At 34.5% G+C, this 12,640-nt stretch overlaps 1 protein-coding gene across 1 annotated transcript in view; it reads right to left on the reverse strand.

The window, feature by feature from the left end:
* The window catches only part of uqcrc1 (ubiquinol-cytochrome c reductase core protein 1), an 11,533-nt gene extending 5,186 nt beyond the window's left edge, over window positions 1-6,347 (reverse strand). Inside the window, exons 1-8 of the mRNA XM_016441275.1 lie at window positions 6,220-6,347; window positions 4,551-4,691; window positions 4,208-4,294; window positions 2,817-2,946; window positions 1,681-1,879; window positions 1,327-1,406; window positions 1,105-1,220; window positions 865-1,008 (exon numbers count right to left, since the gene is read on the reverse strand). Coding sequence (XP_016296761.1) covers window positions 865-1,008; window positions 1,105-1,220; window positions 1,327-1,406; window positions 1,681-1,879; window positions 2,817-2,946; window positions 4,208-4,294; window positions 4,551-4,691; window positions 6,220-6,282 — 960 coding nt within the window. The 5' untranslated portion in view covers window positions 6,283-6,347. The remainder of the gene's footprint in view (window positions 1-864; window positions 1,009-1,104; window positions 1,221-1,326; window positions 1,407-1,680; window positions 1,880-2,816; window positions 2,947-4,207; window positions 4,295-4,550; window positions 4,692-6,219) is intronic.
* Window positions 6,348-12,640: the final 6,293 nt, after the last annotated feature.

The following is a 12,640-nucleotide window of genomic DNA, read 5'->3' on the forward strand; positions in this document are numbered from 1 at the left end:
CTTTCAAATGAGGGGCAATTCTGCGTTGATTCAATTCAAGCAACGTCAAACTCAGAACTTTTAACAAAACGAATTTAAAAAAAACACCATATAGGCCTATCCCTATAAAATAACAAATTACTTAGGCTATACAAAGTTTAAATAGGTATATAAAACTGAAAATCAGCAAACATTGTGGAACCAAATAAATAAGAAACATAGAACATTTATTAGCAAAACGAATAAGAAAGCTTGGAGGCACGGCATATACACCTTGATGTAAAATAAAATAAATAAAATACACAAAGTTTAAATAAAGTAATCAGCAAACACTGTGGAACCAAATAAATAAGAAAAACGAATGTTTCAAAAAAAACTTCGGCACGCTGCATTGAGCGTTTCGTTTTTAAAATATGTGTCTGTCCTCTAACTGAACTAGGCTAAATGATTTTTGTTACTATAAAAAAATCAAAACGACGGTGGGGGGCGGTGCCGCGGTAGACAAATGACGTAACCGGTGTTGCGTCTTAACACCGGTATAACCGAAAACACCGTATATCGCAGCAAGCCTAATTGGTGGGTGAAGAAATCAAGAGACTGATTAACAATGACAACATTTAAGCTTGCTCTGTGCTGCATTTCATTAAAACAGAATTAATTCTCATACTTGATTATAATATCCTGCTTATTCCATTTCTACTTTCAAGATATGGAGCAAAGCACAAAGATTATTGTGCATTTTATAACAGCTTTTAGGTGAAATCCTTATACTGATTTTCCAGGAGCAATCTTAACTTGTGAAAGATTTCAAGAAACATTGAGAATCCCTGAACAAGCTAAACAAATGTTTAGGAAATTAAAATTTAAGCTAAGTTATAAACTAACCTTGCCACCCCCAAATGTGATGTCATAGCTACCAATGATGGAATTGGCAACCATAAGTGGCACAATATCAGGGCTTGCAACTCCAGCTCCCTCTACAGCAATAGCAATGTGTGCTAGGGGCAATGCATCATCACGCATACGAATCTGAAAGTAAGACAGAATCAGACCAACAGAAAGTCAATCAATCCATCCGGCAAGAACCTGAGACCCTCTCATGCACACATGCAATTTATAAGCTACCTCACTCCCAGTGAAACGGCATGGGGACAGAACAGGTACAGCATCACCTTCATATTCAAAAGAAACGCCACTGAAATGCTGCTTAGCCAGACCTACAAGCTCATCATGGTTTACTCCTGCAGCAGAACAGAGAGAGTTGAGATAATCAATCAACTCAGCTTTGTGAGTTTTCTATTAAAACACTACTGTATGACAAGTTTGATAACGGTTTAAGAGCAGTACCTCCAGCTGTAGCCAGGACCATGCGAGGAGCTTTATAATGGCTATTGATGTATTCCACTAAATCATTACGAGTTAGTGTCCTTGAAAATACAAATAGCAAAAAAAACAAACATTCCATTAAATTCTTTAGGAACATATTTCATTAGGTATTTCATCACTAATTTTCATCAATGAGAATGAATCCAATCCGATTTCAGATTTCGAAAGTTCTGTTTATATGAACCCTAAACTTTGCAATGCAATTCACATTTTCATTTACATGTGCATTTATGTATTCCGAACAAAACGTCAGCATATCTACAGTGCAAGCATATGTAACATATGAAATACATTATTTTGAGGCTACGTATGTACCTGGCATTGGCAGAGGGACCAAGAACACTATGGCCCAGAGGAGTACCCTGGAAGGCAGTGGCATGGAGCACATCCAGGCAAACATCCTGCAAGCTACCTTGCACCTCTTCCAGCTCTCTTAGCACCACACTCCTCTGCTGCTCTATATCAGCCTCACTCAAAGATGAGCTCTGCACTACTTCTGCCAAGAGCTCCACCGCTAAAAGGAACACAATAAAGAGATGACATTAAAAAGAAAGAGTAACACTTCCAGATTATTCAGAGAAAGACTACATGATCTATGCCAACATGACATACTCCATTCTAGAGCTCATCTAGAACAATCTATCCATTTATCTATCCACATTAGCATGAAGAAATTGGCCTATTTTAAAGTGCCCCTATTATGCCATTTTTTAAGTTCCTAATATTGTTTTGGGAGTATCCTACAATAGGTTTAAAAGCAGTTCAAAGATTCAGTCTCTCTAAACCCCTCCTTTCCGTGAGCCTACTGTGCTCTGATTGGTCAGATGGCTCAGTCTGTTGTGATTGGTTTACCACGTACAGCGCGTGTCGAAAATGATCCATGTTTTGAATTGACAATATAAACATCTATTATTTATCATACAGGTTGTGGTTCAGTGGAGACAGCTTTTCCAAATAAACTAGGTACTGAGTCATCTTTCAAGAGCAAGCGTTTTGTGAATCCTGCATTGAACTCCCCGTGATTAGACAAGCAGTTGTCAGTAAAATTACGTGTTTGAGGGCGGGTCAAGTTGTTGGGAATTATGCAATTGTGTTAACCCCGTGACGCGTAGTCATCACGGAAGCGGGATTCGAATTTTTAACGACTCGTTAAGGCTGTACAGACTCAATTCTTTATTTTGGGAGACAATAACTTTTTTCTATATAATGGCACTTTCGGCTTTACAACTTTGCAGATAATTTGCATTCACATAAAGCTACATTACACACTGCATGAAAGGAAATACAGTGCCGTGAAAAGGTTTTTGCCCCCTTCCTGTTTTTTTATTTTTTTGCATATTTGTCACACTTAAAAAAACAATTAAAAAAACAGGAAGGGGGCTTTTTCACACCACTGTATTTGAAATGACATAATAGGGGCACTTTAATAGTTTATTTGTTCGTTCTCTAACCTTTAGGCAAGTCCTTGGCAAGGGTCTTCATGTAGTAAGCAGTATGTTCCCGAGAGGTGTATGCACTCAGGTGAGCTCCCATAGACTCCACTGCCTGTTCAAGAGCAGACTGTGGGTGCTTCTTTGTGCCCTTGATCCAAGAAAGGTTTGGAATAGAAAGAACAGCGTTCAAATTAGTGAAACAGCATTAAAGTTTTTAAATTGCTTTCACACTACAACCAATTCCAATCAACAATATTCATGTTTTTCTTTCCAACAATAAACAAATTCAGCATTTTACATCATGTGCTCATATGAAGTCCTAGAACTCAATAATTATTGCAAATGTCATCACAACCTGACCTTACAATTCCCACTATGTGAACACTCGGGGTGCGTTCCACTTTTAGACACACACTCGTGAACTTCCCTAAGCACTTCCTCTAGGGGAAATCCCTGCTGCCATTTTGATGTGCATTCCATTTGGAGAGACCCTCGACCCCTCAGTTTTGAAAGAGGAAGTCTATTCATATATACACTTGAGGTAGCTCTACATACCACAATGCAACATGATTGTGACATACTTATTGTACTGATACAGCCCAATCATACCTATAGACATATATAATGGTAATGTAAATATAAATAATAAATCAGCTCCATAGCAGATTCCAAGTAATCAAGGGCTTATGACGTTACAATTCAACCCACTGCAAAGGTCACTCATACAATGTAAGCAATGGCGTACATCCAAGTCAACAAGATGGAGGGACATTAGTGAGGGAAGGGCATAAAAAAGGAAAGTGGAACGCGCCCTAATAAGCAATATAGAAAGGTCAAAAGATGATATTTTGAAGAATGTTGGGAAACAAGCAGTTACCAGTAGCCATGTACTTCCATAGTATGGAAAAAATACTATGCAAGTCAATTGCTACCAGCAACTGTTTGGTTACTAATATTCTTCAAAATATCTTATTTTGTGCCCAACAGAAGAAAGAAACTCATACAGGTTTGGAACAAGCGAAGGGTGGGTAAAATGACATAATTGTCATCTTTTGGTGAACTAGCCCTTTAAGTTTACACTATACTTAAAAAAATTAAAGACTTTAACTCTTTTCCAAACAGCTTCCAAACCAGAGGTTAAAAATTCACACAGAGATACCATGGCAAAGCTAGTAAATATTCAATTTGCTTTTTCTCATTAAAATAAATTTGCATTTTTATAAAATGTTCTGCATTTTTATTAAAACTGTAAAAGAAATTTTGAGTGGTAACAATCAAGATCTAATATGATATTAAGATAATATAATGCTTCGTGCCATATCATGACATGATCGTGAAGCAGCAACACCCAGCCCTAGTAACAACGTTCATTTAGAGAGAATGAGGCCAAGTAAATGTTTATTGCATACTTTAAATGCCATGTGCTCCAGGAAAAATCCAGCTCCATTATTCTTCTCAGACTCATATCTGCTCCCACAACCTATCCAAAGGCCAACCTGCAAAGCCAGACAGATGAAAAGCACAAAGAATTACATCAGCAGTACAGGTTGATTTACTTCTGAGTTTCCTTTGGGATAAATATTTGAAAATGGACAAATTTAAGTACAGTTGTTCAGGCTTTTTCAATTCCTGTTATTTTTATGAAACATATACAACATTCACTTTATTTGACTTTTTTTTTTTACCAAATTAGAAATGTTATATTTAAGGTACTAAAAATTTGATTTGTACAGACTAAAAACAGCTATTCACCGTGCATGTGGCCTGGTTGGTCTCTTCAGAGGCAATCCTCAAGCCATTGCTTAGAGTAGTTAGCCGTGTTTCTGGAGCTCCTAGCAGGCTCTGAGCATATGACACAGAGGCCTGTCCTCGTCTCAGAGACAGCAGAAGAGGCTAAAATAAAGAAAAAGATAGAAATAAGTATATGGTGCAATTTCCTTGTATTAATTTAAAAAAACCAAGCCAAAAATTCACAGACTAAAGCAATGATATAGACAAGAGGTTGACTGATATGACAAGATTTGAATAAAGTGTTTGATTTGGCCCAGTACCCAGAGATATTTTTAATGTTTTTTTAAATACGCCAGATATTGTAAAATATTATAACAATACAGATGTGATGCAAACTGTTTTCAAATATTTAAAAAACTTTATATATTCCTGTGATAGCAATGCTTTTCAGCAATAAACACTGCTAATAGGAATTAGAGTTATATTAAACTAAACTAAACTAGAAGTGAAAGGGGGAGAAAATCATGTTTTAAAGCACATGTGTGAAAACAAACCTGGAAAGAAACAAGAACTTGGTGAGAAAATCTAAAGGTTCGGGCATTCCTTTTAGTTACACATGGGATATATTATTTACTCTATCAGAAGACCAGATCCCAAGTTCACAGTAACTGTTGCCTGCCTTATTCATAAAAACCAGGAAAAACAGAACACAGCGGACTGAAAAAAAGCTCTTGCTACAGATTGACTTTATGTATTTTTGACCCCTACATTTTATATTTTTATGACCAGACAAAGACAGTTAAGGTTGTAAAATGTCATGTTGTGCGAAACTAAATGTCATTTATGAATTAATGATTGATAACATCTGAAATAGTATATATATATATATATATACAGTGGATATATATATATATATATATATAAATAATGAAAAAATACATTTGACTTTTTCTGAAAATGAATAAAATGTATACACATATTTAAGGTGTGATAAAATATCATTACATTTGACTACATTTATGAGTCATTTTTATTCAAAACCATATGAAACTGACATGAACTATGCCTACATTTCTGAGAACGTTACCTTTTCCTATTGTGGATGCTTGTATGTAACTGACTCACATATTTATAGAAAATTATTTATTAACAGTCAAGAAATTAGTTCGTCAAACCAAATTTCATGCTGTTTTGGTTGTAGTTTTTGCTGCTACATAGAGGACACGGCACTCAGTCTAACGTGTTTCTGTCATTTGATTCAAATTAACGAAAGGAAAATGTCACAAACAGTACGAAGATATACTCTTAATGTCTACAGTTTAACAGTAACAGAGCAAGGCGAACAAATAATCTATATATCTCCGGGTGACGTCAGATTTCCATGACCTTGTCAGATCAAATTTCAGGTTAACTTAACCTTAACATAAAGAATAAGAAACATATAAGTGCAATATTTAAATTTCTAGAGTAACACAGCGACTTGCTTACAGAACTGTTTATAACTCGTCTCTTGATCCTCAAAACTTACACCCGGGAAAGACATCTAACCTTTAGTGTATCTGACCTATCAGCTAGTACCCCGGCAGTCACTGTGACTATAGAGATCGACTGGTAACTGGTTATTGTATTTAAATGTAATGTTTGAAATTCCTAACGCCGGTATAAAATTCCAAAGCCATGCAATACGTACGTATCCAGCTTTAATAAGAGCTCGATTCACTGCCCCAGTGATCCGCCACATAGAGGTAACCATCTTGTCCACAGTGCGTGCACCACCACCGCTGACTGTCTTCTTCCTCTTCTTTTTATTTAACGGCGGTTCACAAACCTACAACGTTCAGTACCGCCACCTATTGTTCGCATGGACTCTTCTTCTTCTTCTTCTTGCTGTACGGCGGATCGCAGACTTATACGTTTTTTTTTTATTTTTGACATTATTATTATCATTATTATTTTTTTAATTAGAACAGGAACATAAACATATACATAAACAAATGGGGGATACAAAAACAAGTAAAAGGTAAACAAATATACAATTATTTTACAATCATAAAAGTTGCAACTTATTTATGATTTTTTTTATAAGATTGGATGTTTTTAAGGCTTTTTTATTAGAGGAGATTTTTTGAAGTGATGAGTAAAACAAAAGTAAATCAGAAGTGAATATTTTACAATTAGGTTTAAAATTAAGGCATCTTGCTTTGTGAATGTGGAATTTTCCCATCATACAAATAAAGTCCAGGGCATCCTCTAGCTCCCTATTGTCAGAAACAACAGAATGAAAGAGAACCTTAACTGCTGAAATGTTACATAGCCGAAAGAATACAAGAAGTAAAGATGCTGAAATTTGAAGCCAGAATTGTTTAGTATAAGGACAGAAATAGAATAAATGTGAAAGAGATTCTTCCTCTTCTTGGCAAAAAGAACAGAGTGGAGAAAGATTTTGTATAAATTTACTTAAATATTTGTTGCAGGGGTAATAATGATGAATAATTTTAAAATGAACTTCTTTTATTTTATTATTAAATAAAAATTTGTTTGGGACTGTCCATGCTTTCTGAAAATTAACATTTGGATAAAGTGCCAACCACTTTCCATAAGCTTTAAAAGATGAAGCATTATTAGTAGTAACAAAGTTTCTCAAAAATTTGTTTGTACACTTATTATCCATAATATTAACCCCTTGAATAAATAATCGAGGGATAATCAACTTAAAATTACAATATATTTTAAAAGACTTCATTAAAAATAACAACTAAAAAGCACAATTATTCCATCTAAATGCTTCACTTGTGAAATGTATAAAAAATAAATCTCAGACCTAAGGGGTGTGTCTTATTACTGGTTCATAAAAGAACATTTAGATGTTGGTTTTATTCTCGGAACTATAGCACAACAAAAGCTATTTAAATGGAAAAATTGAGAAAAAGCTTGCAAAGCATTACAAAGATTGTGCCGTTTACCGCCCCCTAGAGGAAGATTATTGCACTTTTTTTCTTTTTTTAAATTAGAACAGGAACATAAACATATACATAAACACATGGGGGATACAAAACCAATTAAAAGGTAAACAAATATACAATTATTTTACAATCATAAAAGTTACAACTTATTTATGATTTTTTTTATAAGATTGGATGTTTTTAAGGCTTTTTTATTAGAGGAGATTTTTTGAAGTGATGAGTAAAACAAAAGTAAATCAGAAGTGAATATTTTACAATTAGGTTTAAAATTAAGGCATCTTGCTTTGTGAATGTGGAATTTTCCCATCATACAAATAAAGTCCAGGGCATCCTCTAGCTCCCTATTGTCAGAAACAACAGAATGAAAGAGAACCTTAACTGCTGAAATGTTACATAGCCGAAAGAATACAAGAAGTAAAGATGCTGAAATTTGAAGCCAGAATTGTTTAGTATAAGGACAGAAATAGAATAAATGTGAAAGAGATTCTTCCTCTTCTTGGCAAAAAGAACAGAGTGGAGAAAGATTTTGTATAAATTTACTTAAATATTTGTTGCAGGGGTAATAATGATGAATAATTTTAAAATGAACTTCTTTTATTTTATTATTAAATAAAAATTTGTTTGGGACTGTCCATGCTTTCTGAAAATTAACATTTGGATAAAGTGCCAACCACTTTCCATAAGCTTTAAAAGATTAAGCATTATTAGTAGTAACAGAGTTTCTCAAAAATTTGTTTGTGCACTTATTATCCATAATATTAACCCCTTGAATAAATAATCGAGGGATAATCAACTTAAAATTACAATATATTTTAAAAGACTTCATTAAAAATAACAACTTAGGAGAAATGGAATTTGTAATAGTAGTATAGTCCCGTTTTGAAGCATTTATCCCATATTTATTAATAAAATCAACATAAGCATAAACATCTCCACTGTTGCTTATCTAATCTAGGATGAAAATTCAAAGAAATTCTTTCTTGGGCTGATTTACAGATATAAATACCAAGATATTTAACAACATCCTTTACTAAAATTCCATCAACAGAGGACACATCAGAATCTTTAATAAACATTATTTTGCTTTTTTTAGCATTAACTACTAATCCAGAGGCTTTGGAAAAATTATTTAGACTTTGAATTATCAAATTTACTTGACACTGATTCTTTAAAAAAATGCATGTATCATCGGCCAAATGACTTATGATTAATTCTTCCTCTTCAATTTGAATTCCTTTGATACCAGTGCAATTAACTACATATAGATTTAATAATTCTGCAGCGAGTAAAAACAAGAAGGGAGAAATGGGGCATCCCTGTCTAATACGTCTGCTAACATAGAATCTTGGAGAAGTGCCATTGGAAAGAGAAACACAGCTATTAATATCATTGTACAAAGTTTTAACAACACAAATAAAATTATTACCAAACCCAAAATTAACTAAAGCTTTAAAAATAAAATTATGTTCAATTGTGTCAAATGCTTTAAAAAAATCCAAAAAAAGAATAAGGGCATCATTACTAACCAGATCAGAATAATCTAGTAAATCTAAAATGAGACGAATGTTATTGGAAATATGTCGATTTTTCATAAAACCAGACTGTGTTTCTGAAATTACTTCTTCCAGACACTGTTTAAGACGATTTGCATACACGGCTGCCAGAATCTTATAATCTATATTAAGGAGAGATATAGGTCTCCAGTTATCTAACATCATTTTCTAATAATATCAGAGCATCCATTGATCTCTTCTTCCTAAAACCACTCTGAGCTGATGATAATATTTATTTTTTCTCCAAAAGATTATTCAACCTTCTTACTATCATTTTCTCCATTACCTTGCATAATGTAGATGTAAGAGCAATTGGCCTATAACTATTAGATTTTGATGCATCTTTACCTGGTTTCACTACTGGTATCACTATTGCACTTTTCCAATCTTTGGGTAAGGTGCCTTCATTCCATATATGATTATATAAATCCATTAATGCTTTAACGGCTACTTCTGGTCAATTTTTTAACATACTGTAACTGATCATGTCTCTCCCTGGCGTTGTATTCTTTGAATTGTTAATGGCTATTTTTAACTCAAAAGAATTAAAATCCTCATCCATATTACTATCAACTCCTTGTTTTTTCATACGAACATTCTCATATATTTTACTTAACTCTTGTCTTCTTTTTAAGAACTTATCATTCAAGTTTTCATTACTATGAACTTCAGCAAAAGTTTTGGCTAAGACTTCTGTCTTTTCTTTATTCGTTCTAGCTATTTTCCCTTCCTCTTCAATTACAGGGATCTGTTTATAATTATTAATACCATTCATTTTCCTAATCATTCTCCATACCACATGCATTCCAGTCTCTCTCCCAATTGTGTTACAGAATTCCTGCCAAGCCTTTCTCTTTGCACTTTTAATTACCCTTCTTGCAGCTGCCCTTTTCTTCTGATATTCTACAACTGTATCCTGAGTTATTAACCTTTTTAAAATCCGGAATGCCTTATTCCTCTCTCTAATTGCCACTGTGCACTCTTCAGACCACCACGGTACACTTTTCTTTTTCTTTCCATTACCTCTTATTAATGGTATAGACTGGTTTGCTGCAGAAATAATTTCTACTACTACCTTATTATATTTCTCTTCAATATTCCCTTCCAACTTCATATTTTTGAAATTTTCTTCACACAACACATAAAATTCCTTCCATTTTGCCTGCTTAAATCCCCATCTTGCACACTGATTAAAGTTTTGCCTTTGGACTGCACTCTGAATCTCACAAACTACAGGCCAATGATCACTGCCCAAATTATCTTCATGTACAGTCCAAGTACACTTACCGGCTAAGGCAGCTGATGTTATTGTGAGATCTAAACATGACATGCCACCTTTAATTATATCCATTCTTGTTGGTTTCCCATCATTCAAACATACAAGCAAGTACTCTTCTATAAATTCTTCTATAACTATCCCATTATTGTCTGTATTTTTACTACCCCATAAACCATTATGTGCATTAAAATCCCCACATATAATAATTTTACCCCGTGTATCACCCATCACTTCTTTGGGGAAGTTGTGGCCTAATGGTTAGAGAGTAGGACTCATAACCCAAAGGTTGCGGGTTCGAGTCTCGTACCGGCAGGGATTGTTGTCACGTCACTTAATACAGTATTACTTATTTCTTTGCATGGATTATGCATGGATTGCATTGCATTATAAAAATCTGTAATTCTAATTTCTTCATGTATTCCCATTACTTCTATACTTACACATTCTACATTATTACTTTTGTATATTCTCTTATATGCTATGCCTTCTTTAATAAATGTTGCACACCCTCCACCTCTTCCAGTTTCTCTATCTTTCCTCTCTACTACATATCCATTGATCTTAAAATCCAAGGAGCTATTTAACCATGTCTCCTGAATACACATGATGTCTGGTGCCTTTTCCATTTCTGTGATATGTTTTTTAAATTCTTGCCCATTTGCTATTAAGCTCCTGGCATTCCAATGTAGTAGTAGGAAAGATATTATACAACTATGTATAATTATTATATGTGGGGATTTTATTACTCTGAGTCATATCCAAAGCAGCAGTTCCTTCCTTTGCTTTCAAAATCCCATGGACCTCCTCTGCTGTAACTCCTGTTAACTTGAGAAATTTGTTAGCACATTCTACGATAATCTTTAACTTGTCCGATTTCCTTTCCACTTGTGAAGTGCCATTTACCACCGCACAAATGAATGCCACAAAGTCAATTTTATTCATCAATATGTAGATCTGATTCATTCCTCTCAGGATTTACTCCTTTCTGGGTATAGGATTCCGTCCTGATTCCTTGCACATTAGTTCTCTTTGTTTCAACTATACCTTTGGCTTTTACCTTACGTGTAGCTTCTGCATACATTAAATTTTGCACAGTTTTTATTTTTTGCACTTCACGAGCTTCTTGTTGTACAGGGCATCCTGCATATGCTGCGCTATGTCCTCCCCCACAATTACAGCATTTAATCTCTACACCCTCCTCACACTTGCCATATTCATGTTCTCCCCCGCATTTTGCACAACGCATTTTCCCTTTACAAAGATTTGCAGTATGTCCCATTCGTTGGCATTTGAAACATCTCAAAGGTGGAGGTATGAACTCTCGTACCAAGAAGCTTACAAATCCTAGCTTCACTCTTATCGGCAGAGTACTTCCTTCAAACTGAATCATTACGCTCATGCTTTCACATCTTTTATTGTCTTTCCACATCTGCAATCTTCTAGCAGAGATCACTGTTCCTCCACTCAGACTTCCTTTAATATCATCCATATTTACATTAAGAGGTACTCCTGAAATAACCCCTCGAACTTTATTGCCTATTTCTGTGCATGCTATCCTTCCTCCTGCCAGGGTTTTCATTTTCAGAATGTTATGCTTCTGTTTTTCATCCTTGCATTTAATCATTATTCTTCCATTGCTAAGACAAGATACAGCTTTCACTATCCCTATCTCTTTCTCAATTGCTTTTGACAGTTTAACAGGATGAGTTTGTTGTTCTGACTGCTTAGCAAAAGTAATTATCACTTTCTCTTTCTTCAACCTCTTTATCAGCTTCAACCATTATTGTCTGTATTTTTACTACCCCATAAACCATTATGTGCATTATGTCCATTTCTGTGATATGTTTTTTAAATTCTTGCCCATTTGCTATTAAGCTCCTGGCATTCCAATGTAGTATTAGGAAAGATATTATACAACTATGTATAATTATTATATGTGGGGATTTTATTACTCTGAGCCATATCCAAAGCAGCAGTTCCTTCCTTTGCTTTCAAAATCCCATGGACCTCCTCCGCTGTAACTCCTGTTAACTTGAGAAATTTGTTAGCACATTCTACGATAATCTTTAACTTGTCCGATTTCCTTTCCACTTGTGAAGTGCCATTTACCACCGCACAAATGAATGCCACAAAGTCAATTTTATTCATCATAATATGTAGATCTGATTCATTCCTCTCAGGATTTACTCCTTTCTGGGTATAGGATTCCGTCCTGATTCCTTGCACATTAGTTCTCTTTGTTTCAACTATACCTTTGGCTTTTACCTTACGTGTAGCTTCTGCATACATTAAATTTTGCACAGTTTTTATTTTTTG

Source organism: Sinocyclocheilus anshuiensis, unplaced genomic scaffold, assembly GCF_001515605.1.
Source record: "Sinocyclocheilus anshuiensis isolate Anshui unplaced genomic scaffold, SAMN03320099.WGS_v1.1 scaffold2877, whole genome shotgun sequence".
NCBI lineage: Eukaryota > Metazoa > Chordata > Actinopteri > Cypriniformes > Cyprinidae > Sinocyclocheilus > Sinocyclocheilus anshuiensis.